At 45.6% G+C, this 18,375-nt stretch overlaps 1 protein-coding gene across 3 annotated transcripts in view; it reads right to left on the minus strand.

The window, feature by feature from the left end:
• The window catches only part of GNE (glucosamine (UDP-N-acetyl)-2-epimerase/N-acetylmannosamine kinase), a 33,369-nt gene extending 15,529 nt beyond the window's left edge, over positions 1 to 17,840 (minus strand). The window contains exons 1-6 of one of the 3 annotated variants that reach the window (XM_065406503.1): positions 17,662 to 17,840; positions 5,109 to 5,560; positions 3,256 to 3,408; positions 2,350 to 2,562; positions 1,424 to 1,511; positions 632 to 842 (exon numbers count right to left, since the gene is read on the minus strand). In XM_065406503.1, coding sequence (XP_065262575.1) covers positions 632 to 842; positions 1,424 to 1,511; positions 2,350 to 2,562; positions 3,256 to 3,408; positions 5,109 to 5,560; positions 17,662 to 17,825 — 1,281 coding nt within the window. In that variant the 5' untranslated portion in view covers positions 17,826 to 17,840. The remainder of the gene's footprint in view (positions 1 to 631; positions 843 to 1,423; positions 1,512 to 2,349; positions 2,563 to 3,255; positions 3,409 to 5,108; positions 5,561 to 17,661) is intronic. The other 2 variants (XM_065406505.1, XM_065406504.1) reach the window with 2 other exon arrangements.
• Between the last annotated feature and the right edge of the window lie 535 nt (positions 17,841 to 18,375).

Genomic DNA, 18,375 nt, shown 5'->3' on the forward strand with positions numbered 1-18,375 from the left:
ATTCTGATGATGGTTTAGAGTGCTGGGCTCCTGTTCTCAGGTATCAAATGGAGAACAACTATCACCTGCTGTTGGTCCAACAGCCATCAGAAAGTAACAACTTTTGGCCTAGTTGTGTTTTCATTGGTGACAGAGGAGAAAAACTCCCTATCACATGACCTGAACTATCCGTTCCTTCTTCAGTGAATTATCCTTGGAGTCTAGTTTCTTTCTTTTTTTCAGATATTCTGCATGTCCATTACTAAGGTATATGAGGGGGTGGTGTGGGAAGTGAGGAAAATGGCACCAGGAGTCTCTCCCCTTGTGTGTGGTCTATATAAAGGCACAAGCTGAATTGTAGTCCCTGTGCTCAGGGAAGCGCAGGAACTGCTCCCTGCCTATTCCCCTGTGGGTGCATGGCCCCTCAGACAGAAGGAGCCAGTGGGATCATGGCTTTGCCTTGCTCCACGTTGGCCGGCAGACCTGGCCAGCTGCACAGTCCATAAAGGAGCACAGCAGCAGGCACACTTCATCAGCGCACCTAGGATCTCCCCCTGGGACAGTACTGCATTGCACTATCCCCAATGCAGTACTTTCCCATCGAATACCATGGTGTCTATAGACATTATTAAAGGCATGGAATAGTACTTACCTTCATACTGACTATCGCTACCCGGAGATTTGTTCCACCTAGATCCACAGCCAAGGCACTCTGAGTTTCTAGGATATGGTCAATATCTTGTGAGATGTTCTCCTTTACAGGAGGGAAGCAGAACTTCTTCTGCAGTGGCTCTTTGAGGTCAATAGATTTGAGGAACTTCAGAATTCTTGGGACAGCATTACCATCCCCATATATTTTTGAGCTGTAATATAAAAAAGCACCAATTATAGTGTAAGTAAAACAGCAAGTCTGTAAAGCACTTATAAAATAGAAGGCCACCATATTTCACATCTCAAAGGTTATTAATAACTATAACATGTTATCTGCCATGATAATAATGCATTTCAAGTCTCTGTGAGTGTGCCACAGGATGTGTTGGATGCTTTAGCAATCTGGAGGGGGTTAAGGGCTATCCAGCTACAGGTCGCACAAGTGTGGAATTACCATCATTTTTTTGCCCTGGGCTCTCATTTAACCATGGTCCGTGAGGTTACAGCATTATTTGTTTTTTTCTTAAAGAATGCTAGACGTTGACACTGAATCCTAGACATCAAGCAGCAGAGCTTTGCTGTATGAGTTCCAAGCTGCCAACATTGTACAATGATTCTGAGATTCACAGACCGCTTTCCTTTGTATGTAGTAAGACATCTAAGATGATTATTTCTTCCTTGAGTGGGGAGCTAACCTTGGATAAATGTGGTGAAGTCTATTCTCCACCCCAGTACTAACTAAGGGCCTTTTCTCTGGTCCCCTAAAGAGTAGTGGGCGGATATATGTACTTACCAAGGATACTGTTGTCCAAACTGGAGATGCAAAGCTTGTAGTATTTTGTCCTGTGTGTCAGCATCACGAACATGAAGAACATTTTCGCCTAGATAATCAAATATGCAATGTCATTCTAGTGCATGCCAGCTACTTGATAAATAATGGGGGGCGGGGAGGGGAAGAGAACGGAGAACAGAATTTGAAATGAACAAGCAATTACTTGTGTGTCCTGGCAAAATGTGTTAAGGCCTCACACCTACTCAAAAGGAACATGACCTATGTGCACATAGTGCCCCTACTTCTGTATGTGTCATCTTCTTACATGCAGATGCTACGCTGACATTGCTCTGTTAGGACCTGCTCCCACTGAAGTCAATAGCAACATTGTCATGATATGGTATCCTGCCTGCGAAGCACTTAGAGAACAGAATTCTGATTAACTCCAGTGTAATTCCCACATATAAGAACAACACAGAGAAGAACAGGAGGGTAAACTGTTATTCATGTCTTATCTGAGGCACCTGTGTGATGGTGAAGAAAAACTATACATTTGCTTTTTATACCTGCTGCTGGTTGTGGTGTATGTGTATATTAAAATTGCAGGATCATTCCAGAGTGCATAGTTTTATGCCTGTCACATGTACCTACACCCATAAAGAAAACATGTGCAGTGGTTTATTCTGGCAGGTGGAAGCCACTGTATATATTTATTTTAGTTGGACTATGGATAAAAGGCTTTTCTACAAAAATCAACAGGACAGAAGGAACAGATCAATGAAGTTATTCGGATAGGTCAAAATGTCCCTGCTGTGATAATGTCCATTAAAAATAAAACTGACATGCTTGTTAAACTCTGACTTTACCTTCTGTAATGATGCAAGCACATGACCATACCCAACACCCAGGAAGTTAATTTAGCAGAGAACTTAGCAGCAAACACATACCTGTTTCTCTTCCTATTTGACGTGTTCCCAGATTGATGACAGGGGTTCCAAACGCTCCCACCTCTCGAACACCACAGCTGCTGTTACCAATCACACAGCCAGCATGTGCCACTAACTGAATGAACTGCTCAAACGGAACATGCTTTACTGCTCGAAAATTGGGATGATGCTCAATGCCCTTCTTCCTCATCACCCGAACCATCTCTTTGCTTCCTATGGAAAAAGCCAACAATTGAGAATAAAATGTTAACTGATAGTTGAATTTTCACTGTGGCTACTGAAGGGGCCACTGTATACACTGTAATGACATGTTAGTTGCTGTCATTGATGCTAACACAGAAGTACTGTGAAAACAGCCGGACTGGTATTCCTAGGACTGCCCCCACCAGCTCTGTGTACGTGTTCCCAACCACTCTTTGCTCACCCGCCCTCCACAGGACTCTTCACAGCTGTGTCATTGAGCATAGGGTTCCAGTGTGAGTCTGAGATCCAATTATTCTTCATTACTATTATATTTTTAAACATTTTAGAGCCCGTGGGCAAGCAGAATAGCTTGTCTGTCACCCCAAAATTGCAATGCTTTCCCTTTATCTTCCTCAGAAGATTGAAGGGTGAAGGTGATCCTGCATTCAGCACACAGTTCCAGTGAGTTCAAACATTATACCTAGATCACTAAGCTACCTCCATGTGGGTAGATGAAGTAGCACAAGTGAAGATGCAGAGAGGAAAGAGGAAGTCAGATGGGAGGGCTGCAATGAACAAGGATGGAAGCAGGTGGATTAAGAGGTCTATGAGTGAGACAGAGGGTGAAGTGACTCATGGAGAGTTCTGAAAATCTGGAGGGCAATTCTTCACCAGTTTAAAATAAAAACCAAACCACTTATACAAAGTACCTGTTTCACTCACCTGCATCGATGTTTGGGAACAGAACTAGTGTCCTTTTGTTAAAGGAGATGAGTGCATCCAACGTTAGTTCAAACATCTTTATGGAATGTTTAATATCCGTGGTCACAGGGTGCTGCAGAGCGACTATATAATCTCTTGGTTTTACATCTTCACCTGTTTAAAGGGAGCCCAAAAGAGACTGTTTTATTAGCAGTGTGGTGGTTGTGGTGGGAGAATGATTCTGAAGCCACTGAAACAAAAACCTCCCCAAGTTCTAGACAGCAAATCTGATTTCTAGCACGAGCTCCAATACTACAAGAGATCATAAGGGAGTGACAGGAGAATATGGGTTTGAAGTTTACCACTGTAAGTAAGACTCTGAACAATTGCTATTGTCTAAGGCTACAGCACAGAGTCAACTGCAGTACTGGGTCCTACAACTTTATAAGAGTACTTTGAGCGCAGACCGAGGCCCCTAGTTACACCAGCATAAAACTGGATTAACTCAGTTGAAGCCAATTAACGTATTCTGGATTTACACTATTGTAAATGAGAGCAGAATTTGACCCTGAGGCTGTGGCACAACAGCAAACAGGCAGATCTGATTGAGATTTTCATTGTGATCATGTATTCCTTTCAATCCATTAGTCTATTCAGGTTTCCTGAGAGTCTTCTGGGCCTTAAGGGATGGATTTTTCACCATTTGCTTAAAAGAAATGAGAGAGTGACCACCATAAATACTTCACTTGTTATAAAGAGTAGCCGGTTCATTTTACTTTATTCTGAAAATGACTAAACTATTGAACTAACAAGAACCCAGTTCCCAATTGACAGGGGCTGAAGAATTTTTCCTGTCAAACACCAACAAGATATGCTGATTTATATGGAATGATCCGAAAGTAAACGGATGACATACAGCACAAGTCTCTGAAATATATCATGCTACTGTATTGTACTGTGCAGGAAACAACGTACAGCATGTAAATTCCCTTGATTTTCTGCAAATTAGCTCCATGCACAATCTCTAACATTATTAGGTCAGACCTGCTCCCAGCTGTCTGGTTATAAAGGATATGAACAAGATTCTGAACCTCTGTGTATCAAAGAAATAGTTCTGAGTTCTAATTTATTTTTTAACAAAGAACTCAGCAAATTTGACTCTTGTTTTTTGACTCAGCAATAGGGTTTTAGATGTTAAAGACAATCTCTGACTACACTTTTTTTGGTCACGTAGGGTTACTTTCTCCTGACTACAAATATGAGAACGGAAATTATAGAAATGAAGGAGTTTCTTGAAGAAACCAACACAGTCAAAATGTGACATTTGGGTCTCTAGAGAGGAAGGGGCCCCTGAATATTTAAGCATTACATCTGATATTTGATGGGATGTAATTATGTTAAATAATATATGAGGTTGGAGCCTCTATTTCTCAGTCTTCCAGGCTACAGACCAATTGGCCTTGTTATTAATCTTGCCCTGGAAACAGACTATTGTGGTATGATAACATTTGAAAGTTTTATGTTGTTTTTCCTCCTTTTGGTTTACCAAAAGCTTTTGTTCTTAAAATAATAGGCACATTTCCTTAAAGTGTGAAAGGCAGAGGACATGGATATTTTGCTTTCAAAAGAGCAGGGGAAAAGACATAGGGAATAACATTCCATTGAAAAACAGCATACTAAGGTTTTCAGTTACGTCTGTGTTTACTGGGTCTATATGTATTTCTGTGGTGGGAGACAGAGGATAGAAGAGCACTGTCAAAATGTGCTTATACCCTTCATAAAATCCTGTCTCAGCTTCATGAGAATGCCAACAAAAAGGCATGTCTGCCTGTTACAGAAATCTTATGAACTTTGAACAGAAGTGCAATACACACCTATCCACATACGTATAATACTCATGTAGTCTTTATTTTTGGAGGAGAGAAGCTTGTCATATGAGGGACAGCCAGCCAAGAGGATGCGATCATGATCTTCGCACATGGATATCAAATGCTGCTCTGCACTTCTTGTGCAACACACATGGAAATGAGCCAGTTTGGTTATGGCATGTCTGATTGAGTCATCTATGGTCCCACTGACTTCCCCGCCTTCAATATGAAGAATCCGAATATTCATCAAGGCTGCAGATGTGGCCAGTGCCAGAGCATCAAATCTGTCCCCATGAACGATCACTATGTCAGGTTTCAGACGGTTGAGGACATCCGGTAGCTTTACTAACGCAAGGCCTACCGACTCCACCATGGCTGCCTCATCCTCGCCTCTCACTATGGTGTGCAACCTCGTGTGAATGTCAAAGTCGTCTTGTTCAATCATACGGTAGGTGTTACTGAAGAAAGAAGCAAAAGAAAAGAAATGCTCAAACTGCAATACTGCTTGCTTTCACACTGACATATCTTATGACAGCAGAACCGCACACAAGCATTTCATTACCAGTTTCATAGAATCATAGAATGTCAGGGTTGGAAGGGACCTCAGGAGGTCATCTAGTCCAACCCCCTGCTCAAAGCAGGACCAATCCCCAACTAAACATGCCCATTAACTAACTTTGAGGAAGCAGCTAGATTCTCTCTCTCTGTGGGAGACACCTTTTCAAATTTTTAATGATCCTTGTTCACTGAGGCCAACATTTTCCAACGAGGGTGCCGAAGATAGTACTTGATGCTATGCTTGGGCACCTGCGTAGACATGCCTGATTTGCAGTGTGCTTGAGCACCCGTAGCCACCGCTGACTCCAGTGGGAACTGTGGCTACTTAGCACCTCTGACAACCAGGCCATTTTGATTTAGGGGCCTAACTTTAAGCAGCCTAGTTTGAAAGCACTGACCTGCTTTCTACAGCATGCAATCAAAGGGTATGTCTTCACTACCCGCCGTATCGGCGGGTAGCAATCGATTTATCCGGGATCGATATATCGCGTCTCGTTAAGACGCGATATATCGATCCCCGAACGCGCTCACCGTCGACTCCGGAACTCCACCAGAGCGAGCGGCGGTAGCACAGTCGACGGGGGAGCCGCGGCCATCGATCCCGCGCCGTCTGGACCCCAGGTAATTCGATCCAAGATACTTCGACTTCAGCTACGCTATTCACGTAGCTGAAGTTGCGTATCTTGGATCGATCCCCCCCACCCAGTGTAGACCAGCCCAAAGTAGCACCTTACAGATTACAAAAAACAAGTCCAGGCTGGGTTTTCAGCACAAAGAAACCAGATTTTTAAAAGGAGTCACACAAAGGCTGTAAGCACGTTTTTTTAAATACTTACTAGACTTCACATATTTTAAAGCCTGTATTAAATATCACAAGCCCAGAAAAAGCAAAGACTCTTTAACCATAAGCTATTTACTTTAAACTGCAGAACATATTTTAATCACCACCAGACATTTAGTTAGCACAGCTCTACCAAAGTCTTTTTTCCAATATACTTGAACCAAGTTGTTACACAGGCTGGGTAGCAGAGGAAAATGTTGAGCTTCTTCCACGGAATAGAGTTCGTGGGTGTGGGGGACTTAAAAGCAAGTTTAGTTAGTAGACTTCTCCATCACATCTCTGTAGTTTAAATTACATGTAAAAGGCTTCAAGAGGGCTGCCAAGCATCAGGACCAGCGATAGCTAGGATGCAAACCTGAGTACTGTATATACACTAGGGCCTTGGCTACACTTGCAGATGTACAGCGCTGTGAGTTAAACCTGACTTCGTGCAGCTGAGTAGGGAAAGCGCTGCAGTCTGTCCACACTGACAGCTGTCCAGCGCACTGTTGTGGCCACATTTGCGGCAATTGCAGCGCTATTGGGAGCGGTGCATTATGGGCAGCTATCCCACAGAGCACCTCTTCCCATTCTGACACCGTGGGTTGTGGGAAGGGGGTGTAGGTGCGGGGCATTCTGGGTCCTGTCCCAACACCCCGTGATGCATCACTTAGCATCCCAGAAATCCCTTTGTTTCCGTCCACCTTTGGCACCATCTTTCAACGGTTTCTGTGCAGTGCGATCTGTCTGCGGGAAATGGAGCCCGAACTGCTGAGGCGTATGCTGACGAGTCTCGCCAGCACGTCACGTTTGGCTGTCAAACTATTCCTTAAGATCCAAAGTGACAGTGAGAGTGAGGAGTCTGACGATGCTATCGAGCCGCGTAACGCGTATGACACGAAATTGCTTGTGGCATTCACGGACATGGTCAGCACCATGGAACGCCGCTTTTGGGCTTGGGAAACAAGCACCGAGTGGTGGGATCACATCGTCATGGAAGTCTGGGATGACGAGCAGTGGCTGCAGAACTTTCGGATGAGAAAAGCCACTTTCATGGGATTGTGTGAGGAGCTCGCCCCCACCCTGCGGCGCAAGGACACGAGATTGAGAGCTGCCCTGCCAGTGGAGAAGCGGGTGGCTACTGCAATCTGGAAGCTGGCAACTCCAGACAGCTACCGGTCGGTCGCAAACCAGTTTGGAGTGGGAAAGTCGACCGTTGGAATCGTGTTGATGCAAGTTTGCAAGGCCATTAATCGCATCCTACTCAGAAGAACCGTGACTCTGGGTAACGTGCAGGAAATAGTGGATGGCTTTGCACAAATGGGGTTCCCTAACTGTGGAGGGGCGATAGATGGGATGCACATTCCTATTCTGGCACCACCCCACCTAGGAGCCAAGTACGTTAATCGGAAGGGGTATTTCTCTATGGTTCTCCAGGCGCTTGTGGATCACCGTGGGCGTTTCACTGACATTAACACAGGCTGGCCCGGAAAGGTGCATGACACACGCATCTTTCAGAACACTTGGCTGTTCAGGAAGCTGCAGGCCGGGACTTTTTTCCCAGAGCGGAAGATCACAGTAGGGGAAGTTGAAATGCCCATTGTGATCCTTGGAGATCCCGCTTACCCATTAATGCCGTGGCTCATGAAACCCTACATAGGGAGCCTTGACAGCAGCAAGGAACGGTTCAACTACAGGCTGAGCCGGTGCTGAATGACTGTGGAGTGTGCCTTTGGCCGTTTAAAGGCCCACTGGCGATCTCTGTATGGGAAGCTGGACTTGGCCGAAAACAGCATCCCAGCGGTTATATCCGCGTGCTGTGCCCTCCATGATATTTGTGAAGGGAAGGGTGAAAGCTTCACTCAGGCATGGACCTCTGAGGTTCAACACCTGGAGGCTGAATTTGCACAGCCAGAGAGCAGGGCTATTACAGGGGCCCAGCGTGGGGCTACAAGGATTAGGGATGCCTTGAGGGAGCAATTTGAGGCTGAAAACCAGCAGTGATATCTGGTGCCCTGCACGGGAGTGAAGTGCAGTAGTTCCAATCTTTAGGAATCAGTGTCTGCTTAGCAGACAAGCAGACTTGCAGTGCCTGTTTATTTCCTGGGCTAAGGAGTCTTTTACTTTATGCAATAATAAAGAATGTTTTCAAAGCCAAGAAATCCATTTATTGAAAAGAAAAAAAAATTATTTATTGAAAAGAAACAAGGGGGTGGAGTGGGGAACGGTACAATCACAGATTCGCGTATGTCCTGTCTGGTGTGCTGTGCAGTGAGTGCTGCACTTCAGGACAGCTAAACTGCATGGTGATGGGGGTTGAGTGCAGAGGGTAAGGGTTGTGGTTTTCAGGGCTGGGTGGTGAAGATACTGGTGTTGGAGGCAGCGGGTGGCGTGAAGAACATGGAAGTTGGGGAAAGTGGGTTGGAGGTGACAGTGGGGCACAACGGAAAGAGTTTTGGGACAAGGGCTGTAGGGAGGGGTGGCGTTTGCGTTTGCGGTACTGCTCCTCTTTCTGCATGGCTACGAGCTCCTGGATAGCGTCTGCTTGGCGCTCCAGGATGCTTATGAGCCGATCCGTGCTTTGCTGCCGGTGCTTTGCCGCCGGTGCGCTGCATTTTCCTGGCGGATCCTGCTTTCTCTCTCCCTCCAGTTCTGTGCTTTCTCATTCTCTTTAATAGATTGCCGCATCACTTCTTGAAGCATGTCTTCTTTGCTTTTTCACAGTCTCTTCCTGAGTCTTTGCAGTCTCTGAGCAGGTGATAAGAGGGACGGCTGAGGTCTCAAGGTTGATGCAGCTGTATAGGCAAAATGCAACATTTAACAGAGGCAGCATTGTTTATACCAGACAGAGTAATGATTCCCCCCGCACTCAAGGAGTAGAAAACACACAGGGTCTACACAATAGCATAATTTTCCCGTCCGAAACAGAGCGCACACATCCCACGGGAGCCTCAAAATGGTGAGTAAGGGGGACTGATTGTTTCAGGGCTGCACTGTCCTCTCGGTTTCTGTGCCTTGGGGAGAGCCAACAGCTTCAGGGGGCACCTACACTGAACACTGTCCCAACATTTTCCACAGGAGTTCGTCCTGGATGATATCTTGCTGCTGAGGGTGACCTGGGAAGCAAGGGAGGGTCTTCTACTGCAATGCCCTGGCCCATATGCAGCTTGCCTGTGTGCAGCAATGGTCCCCCCGCCCCTCGCGGCACAGTGGCGTGGACACGTTAGCCTGGCTGGGACAAGGACCACGGTGGCTCTCCCGATACACCTGCGCAAGCGCATTGCACACGTTCTGGATGAGACATTCGCCGATTACCGCGATGTGATAAACCACATCAATGCACTATTCCGCATCTAGGCATGCATGCCTAACCCTCCTCTCCCAAAGAGCCCGCACCGAAAAAATTCCTTCCCGAAAAAAAAAACCGCTTACCAGGAACCTGCTCTTCTGTTTGTCCTCCACCAAGTACTGGCCGCTGCAACTGGCTACCTTCCTCCTGGCTCGAGAAGAGCTCCTGGCTGCATGGCTCCAGGGATTCCGGGGTGTCTCCATCCGGCCCACCACCATCACTCCCGTTTTCCTCCTCCTCCTCCTCCCCCCCTCCCCCCCACCGGCTCTGAAGTGTCCATGGTGGTGCTCGGAGTGGAGGTGGGGTTAACCCCAAGTATCGCATCCAGCTCTTTGTAGAATCGGCAGGTCGCGGGGGGAGCACCCGAGCGGCCGTTTGCGTCGCAGGCTTTGTGGTAGGCACTCCGCAGCTCCTTCACTTTAATCCTGCACTGCAGGGCATCCCGGTCATGGCCCCTTTCCATCATGTCCTTTGATACCTTCCCGAAGGTATCGTAATTCCTACAGCTGGAGCGCAGCTGGGACTGTACAGCTTCCTCCCCCCAAACGCTGATGAGGTCCAGCAACTCGCCATTGCTCCATGCTGGGGCTCACTTGGCGCGTGGAGGCATGGTCACCTGGAAAGATTCGCTGATAGCACTCCACACCACGCCGGGCTGAGCAAACAGGAAGGGGATTTCTAAAATTCCCGGGGAATGTAAAGGGTGGGTCACATGGTTGGTTACCTGAGGCCAGGGCAGTAGAGTTTGAACTGATGACCAGAGTGGCTAGAACAGGCATTGTGGGATACTGCCGAATAATTCTGGAGGCCATTCACAGCGCATTGGGCGGCCACACTGGCGCCGCAGCGGCAGCGCAATACTCGCTATTCCTCTCGGGGAGGTGGAGTACATGCAGCACTGCAACCACGGAGATACAGCGCTGCAAATGCCTTGCCAGTGTGGACGGGGAGTGAGTTACAGCACTGGGGGCAGCTTTACAGCGCTGTAACTCGCAAGTGTAGCCAAGGCCTAGGACAGGGGTCTCAAACACGCAGGCTGCATGCGGCCTGCGGAGTTATTTCCTGTGGCCGCCAAGCTCCCCTCCCCCTGTCTTCCTCCTCCACCCCCCACAGCACGCCATGTCTCCACTCCTCTGCCTACCTCCAAGTGCTTCCCACTGCCAAACAGCTGTTTGGCAGCGCTTAGGGCTTTCCAAGAGGGAGTGGGGAGGAGTGGGGAGCCGCGCGCTCAGGGGAGGAGGTGGAGAAGAGGCGGGGTCGGGGCAGGGATTTGGGGAAGGGGTTGGAATAGGAGCAGGGAAGGGGTGGGAAGAGGCGGGGCAGGGGTGGGGCCTCATGGAAGGGGTGGAGTGGGGGCGGGGCCGAGCTTTAACAGAAGTAATTCTAGAAGTCAGTGCATGTTTTGTCCTTTGAGTGAGGTGCATTACTGAGTGTTTATATTTTATTAAAACCCCTCAGAAATGACTTAATCAAAAAAAAGAACACTCATGGAAGAAAAGAGAGTTTTCCAAGACAAATGGGAGAATTTATATTTTTTCAGAGGTAAAAGATAAAATTCAATGCCTTATTTGTCAGCAAATGATTGCTGTTCCCACAGAGTATAACGTGCATCAGCACTACGATACGATGCACCGTGAACAATATGATGCATTCACCGGAAAAATCCGAGAGGAAGAAGTTCGGCAACTTAACGCAGCATTTGCCAAGCAAAGAAATTTCTTTTCTGAGATTAACAAGTCTAGCGAAGATTCAGTAAGAGCAAGTTTTGTGATAAGCAAAATGATAGCTAAATCATCACGACCTGTTACAGAAGGCCTATTCGTAAAAGAATGTCTTGTGAAGGCCAGCGAAATTTTATGTCCTGATAGGAAGAAAGTTTTTGAAGGCATAAGCTTGTCTGCCAATACAGTTGCCTGCAGGATAACGGATTTAGTAGATAATGTGCAAAAACAATTGATTCAAATGGCAAAAGACTTCTAAGCATTTTCAATTGCTCTTGATGAGAGTACAGTGTGACAGACCCAGACCAGTGGGGTACAGGAGTCTGGTAGAGGGCAAATATACTGGTCACTGGATGAGTAGTTTTCTGTTCCCTGAGTGACCAGAGCAGGGGCTGCAGTAGAGTAATCAGGAACCTGCTAGAACCAGTTAAGGCAGGCAGGCTAATTAGGACACCTGGAGCCAATTAAGAAGAAGCTGCTAGAATCAATTAAGGTAGGCTAATCAGGGCACCTGGGTTTTAAAAAGGAGCTCATTTCAGTTTGTGGTGCGAGTGTGAGGAGCTGGGAGCAAGAGGCGCAAGGAGCTGAGAGTGAGAGGGTGTGCTGCTGGAGGACTGAGGAGCACAAGCGTTATCAGACACCAGGAGGAAGGTCCTGTGGTGAGAATAAGGAAGGTGTTTGGAGGAGACCATGGGGAAGTAGCCCAGGGAGTTGTAGCTGTCATGCAGTTGTTACAGGAGGCACTATAGACAGCTGCAGTCCACAGGGCCCTGGGCTGGAACCCGGAGTAGAGGGCGGGCCCGGGTTCCCCCCAAACCTTCCAATTGACCTGGACTTTGGGTTCTTCCAGAGGGGAAGGTCTCTGGGCTGTTCCCCAACCCACATGGTGAATCTCTGAGGCAAGAAAATCCGCCACTAAGCGCAGGACCCACCAAGACAGAGGAGGAACTTTGTCACAACAGATGTATCAGATATCGCACAGTGTGCAGTGTTCATTAGAGGTGTGGACTGAAATTTGAATATAACTGAAGAATTGCTAGACTTAATGCCACTAAAGGGTACCACAACGGGACGTGACATATTTCAAGGACTGGAAGAGTGCATTGAAAAAGCTGCGCTGCCATGGAACAAACTCGTATCTTTGGCTATGGATGGTCCGCCATCAATGTGCTCTGAAAACATTGGTGTGGTTGGATTACTGAAGACCAAACTGAACAGCCTCAATATACCAGGAATTAGCTTCACCAGCATACATTGCATTTTGCACCAAGAAGCTCTGTGTAGTAAAAATCTACAAATGAAGGAAGTTATCGATGTAGTTAAAACCGTTAATTTTATATGTGCACGAGGGCTGAATCACAGACCGTTCACTTCTTTTCTAGCAAGTATGGACAGCGAATATGGGGAACTTCTGCATCACACTCAAGTTAGATGGCTGAGTCGTGGAGATGTTTTGAAGCATTTTTTTGCACTTAGAGAGGAGATTGATTCCTTCATAAAAATGAAAAACAAGGAGGTTCCACAGCTTGCTGATTCCACTTTTATCTGCAACCTTGCTTTTCTAGCAGATGTAACTGATCACCTGAATGCACTGAACTTGAAGCTTCAGGGTAGAAAACGGGTGATAACGCAGATGTATGACAGTGTTAAGTCATTCAAAGTCAAGCTTACTTTGTGGGGGAAACAGCTGACTGCTGGCAATTTGGTCCATTGCTCAACTCAGAATTCCTTAGGAATAGTTGAACCCAAATCCTTGAAAGAATATGCAGATATCATTTCTAACTTAGACAAACAGTTTGATGTGCGGTTTAAAGATTTCAATGCACTTGAACCACATTTTCAACTTTTTTCCACACCATTTACTGTGGAAATTGACAATGTTGCAGAGGAAATGCAGATGGAGTTAGTGGAGCTTCAGTGTGATACCATTTTGAAGCAGAAGTATACAGATGCTGGAATACCAGAATTCTACCGGTTTCTTTCACAAGAAAGACTTCCCATGTTATTCTCTGCTTCCGCAAGGGTAATGGCAATGTTTGGAAGTACATATATATGTGAACAGTTTTTCTCTTCCATGAAGATTAACAAATCTGTGTTAAGGCAAGGCTCACTGATGAACATTTGAAAGCAACACTGAGATTGGTTTCGTCTCAGGATGTCAAACTTAATACTGATGCTCTGGTTGATGCAAAACGCTGCCAGCTAAGTGGCCAAAAATGAAATGACTGTCAAAATCAGCACTGACTTTTCGCATTACAGTTTTAAAAAAGTTAATACATTGACTTTGAATAGCATACTATATTACTCTTCATTTTTGACTATACCTTTGTATTGTTGTATGAAAAGGCTTCAGTGATGCAGCCCTCGGGCCAATGTACCAGTCCTCATGTGGCCCCCGTGGTGATTTGAGTTTGAGATCCCTGCACTAGGGGCAGCAGCTGCAAGGCTGTTCGCATTTTTTTTCCCCTTGTATTTTTCCCATTGCTATGCAGCTGAAGGGCCACTACTGTCAATATAATAATTCCAATTTACTGCCTGACCAAGCAGTTCCTCAGCCCTCTAGAGTATGTTATGAATTATATTAAAACTAACACAAAGCTAACTAAGTCCAGGAACAAATGCAGACAGTTATAAGACCTTGAATAGTTGCTGCAGGAGGCGCAGCAATGCCACAGAGAGAGGGTTCATTTTATGCTGCTGAGATGACAAGTACTAATAGCAGCTTACACCCACAATGGGAAAGCCGTAGTACTTCTGATATGCTGGAGTCATTATCACCAGCACAAACACACTTGTAATCTATAATTGGGGTGAAGGACAAGAGGCAGGATAATAGGAGAAAAGATGGCTGTTCTGATTACAAGTGTATAGTGATGCACTTACATACCATATTCATTATACCTGACCTTATAAATGTTCCAGACTCTCTGGTTGGAATGAGAGATGAGAAATCAAAGGGTTCTAATTCTTTTCCTTAAGAGAACTGATCCATTCACCCTCCTTAGTGGAAAGGAGCAAACTTCCCGATAGGATTTTGTCAGATTTAACGCTTGGCGAATCACTTGCATGTTGCAAGTTAAAAATCGTGGCTGGCAAGCGTGGTGGCAGAGCAATGGTTACAAGCACAGCAAAGAGCTCAGCCTCCGGAGGGGAGGAAACCATTCTTCTGTTGAGCTCCAGAGAGCCAATCTTGCCACTCCCAAATTCCTCTTACTACAAGTGCATGCAGGATAAATCTTGGCCAGTGACCTCCTACAGGATTTGTTCAGAGCTGATACTATTCCCGAAAAACTGTCTTTCAACCTGCTAACTTTAAATAGTTTCCTCTGCATTTTGTTTTTGGCTGTTTACAACTAACCTCTGCTCACCACTGCATCCTCATATTCAATAGCGTTAGGACATTCTGTGAGCGCCTTCCTCACTGATACCTAGCAATCAGCAGCAGCAATGGTGGTGGCTGCAATCTTTTTCATGGTTCAATGCCCAAAGTCCCCCTACACCTTGAGCAATGCAGGAATGATGGTGATCCTGTGAAGGGGAATCTATTAGAGCAGGGGGGGCCGACCTGTGGCTCCGGAGCCACATGCGGCTCTTCAGAAGTTAATATGCGGCTCCTTGTACAGGCACCGACTCCGGGGCTGGAGCTACAAGCGCCAACTTTCCAATGTGCCGAGGGGTGCTCACTGCTCAACCCCTGGCTCTGCCACAGGCCCTGCCCCCACTCCACCCCTTCCCGCCCCCTCCCCGGAGCCTGCAGTGCCCTCGCTCCTCCCCCATCCCCCCCAAAGCCTCCTGCACGCCATGAAACAGCTGATCGGGAGGTGCGGGGAGGGAAGGGGAGGCACTGATTGGTGGGGCTGGCGGTGGGTGGGAGGTGCTAGGAGCCAGGGGGAGTTGATGTGGGGGCTGCTGGCATATTACTGTGGCTCTTTGGCAATGTACATTGGTAAATTCTGGCTCCTTCTCAGGCTCAGGTTGGCCACCTCTGTATTAGAGACTTACTCTGCAGCGGCAGCCTGCTGCTAACTGACTGTCTGCTGCTTCAGTCACAAGAGTCAGCAGGCCCAATCCTGCTCCCATTGAAATCAAAGGCAAGGCTCTCATTTATTTCAATGGGAGTGTAAACGGGTCCACTGACTTTCCTGGGAGTAGATAAAAAAAGATAAACAAAAGAAACAGTATTTTTCAATTCACCTCACATAAGTCCACTTAGTCCTACTTCTTGTCCAGCTAACCTCTGAGACAAACAAGTTTGTTTATATTTACGGGGGATAATGCTGCCTACTTTTTATTTACAATGGCACCTGCAAGTGAGAACAGGTGTTCACATGGCACTGTTGTAACCGGTGTTGCAAAGTATTTACAGGCCAGATGTGCTAAACATTCATATGCTCTTTCATGCTCCAACTTGTAGGCTCTAAAGTTTTACATTGTTTTGTTTTTGAGTGCAGTTATGTAAAAAAATAAACCTACATTTGTAAGTTGCACTTTCATGATAAAGAGATTTCACTACAGTACTTGTATGAGGTGAATTGAAAAATACTATTTTTTGTTTATCTTTTGTACAGTGCAAATATTTGTCATCAGAAATAATATAAAGTGAGCACTGTACACTTTGTATCCTGTGTTGTAACTGAAATCAGTATATTTGAAAATGTAGAAAAACATGCACAAATAAATGTAAATTGGTATTCTATTATTATTTAACAGTGCAATTAAAACTCTGATTAATTACGACTTTTTTTTAATCTCATAATTGTGATTTTTTTTAATCGTTTGACAGCCCTAGTTTTTAGTGTTTCGATCTACAAGAATGTCTTTGTTTGGAAGAAGCCTTCCTAAGTGGTTGTGCAGGAAAGGCCACATACCCTACAGACGCCTCTCGCTTGCTGAGGGGCACAGAAGTGATCTGAAGTGTAAGTGTGCTGTCAGCCCTACTGATACCAAATCAAGAGTCACCTGCCCAGTCCATAGGATTAACCCTTCCTGCCACCAGATGAATACAAGAACCTGGGACTCCCATTAGAAATAGATGTGGGCTGTCTGGACAAAGTTAACTTTCTCAGACAAAATTATTGTTTTCTAACAGACTTTGGGTAAAGATTTCCAAAGCACCTAAGTGACTTGGGAGCCAAAGTCCTATTTTCAATTGTGGCTTAGGCACCTGGGAGCCTATGTCAGACTGAAAGTCGATGAAATTTAGTCTCCATCATGCCTAAGTTACTTTCAAAAATAGGATTTAGGACTGGTGTGTACTCAAGAGTGTTTGCATGGCTCTAGCTCTGTTAGCTTAGAAACTGATAAAAGGGATACAACATGCTCAAAATAAACTGGAAAAGAAGGAGAACAATATTACAGTAACCATAACTGTTACTTGTTACAACAGAAGGTAAATAATTTCCAGGAAGACGAGTAATTTTAATTAATTTATATTTATTCAGGCTGGGATTTTCATAGAAGCCTAAGACTTTGTCCACACTGCAGGTTACTTCGTTATAACTTCTATCGCTCAGGTAGGTGAATAATCCACACCCCTGAGCGACGTAAGTTGCACCGACCTAAGCGCCAGTGTGGACAGCGCTATGTTGGCGGGAAAAGCTCTCCTGTCTCTCATGGAGGCAGGAGTTATTAAGCCAACGGGAGAATTCTCTCCTGTCGACTTAGAATGTCACCACCACAAGCTCTACAGAGGTGCAGCTGCACCGGCACCGATGTAGGTGCTGTAGTGTAGATGTAGCCTGAGAGAGTTGGGCTCAATTCCCAGTGACTTTCAGTCATTTTGGAAAAGCCTGGCCAAAGTGCTCAGATCCTCAGTTAGGAGGCGCTAAGTAAGTACTAAGTTTGGTATTATTAATGATTGATTTGAAAGAGGAATGAGCAGCCTAACAAGGACATTTCCCCTTTTACCGAATGTTAATGGATAACATGATCTAATGTATCAGATCTGAAACAATACTTGGTTGAACATATGTGGGTCCCAAAATCCAGTTCTAAGGATGAACATTTCCTGCTTCTCTAAGCGATAACTAACGTACCATTCTTTATACGGGATCTCAAGTTGGCAAGGATTTGCCACTAACAACATGGCAGAGATGCAAGTTTCCATCTTACCCATAGTCATCAATCAGATGGGAGCCAAGCACCACAACATCAAGCTCAAAGAACTGTGGTTCCGCCTTAATGCCAAACATAATAGGAGCTAATTTTGAATAATCAGCTCGGTTGCAAGTAGCAACGCAAACCCGAAGTTTTCGGTTGTTCCCATTCTTCTCCATGATTTGTTTTTGTTTGGAAAGATTCTTGAAATACAGTTCCTGAAACAACAAAAAGCAAAGATTAATATTTTTCTGTACGGCCATAAAATTGCATGCTTAAATAATGAAAGACATGCGACAGAATGCTATGCTAATTCCAGCGTGGAAATTTGGACAAGTGCTAACTGATCAAAAGATTACCATTTAGATAACAGGTACCTGGCTGGGAAAAACATGCTTTCAATTATAGGTATAATCTCAGATTGTGTGTGTGTTCATGCATATGTGCTTTCACGAAGGAAACAGATGTTTAGTGATTAAAGCAAGGGGCTGAACGTCAGGACTCCTGGGTTCTATTCCTAGCTCTGACACAGACTTGCTATGTAACCTTGGGGAAGTCACGAAGGCCTACATTTTCCACTAATTTTGGATGCCCAGTTTGAGTGATGTAAAGTCTGATTTTCAGAGATGTGGCGCTATCCTGATTTAAAATGGGAGCTGTGGATGCTCAGTTCTGTTGAATATCAGGCCCAAAAAGTCTCAAGTTGGGCATTCAAAAATTGAGGCATCC

Source organism: Emys orbicularis, chromosome 6 (assembly GCF_028017835.1).
Source record: "Emys orbicularis isolate rEmyOrb1 chromosome 6, rEmyOrb1.hap1, whole genome shotgun sequence".
NCBI lineage: Eukaryota > Metazoa > Chordata > Testudines > Emydidae > Emys > Emys orbicularis.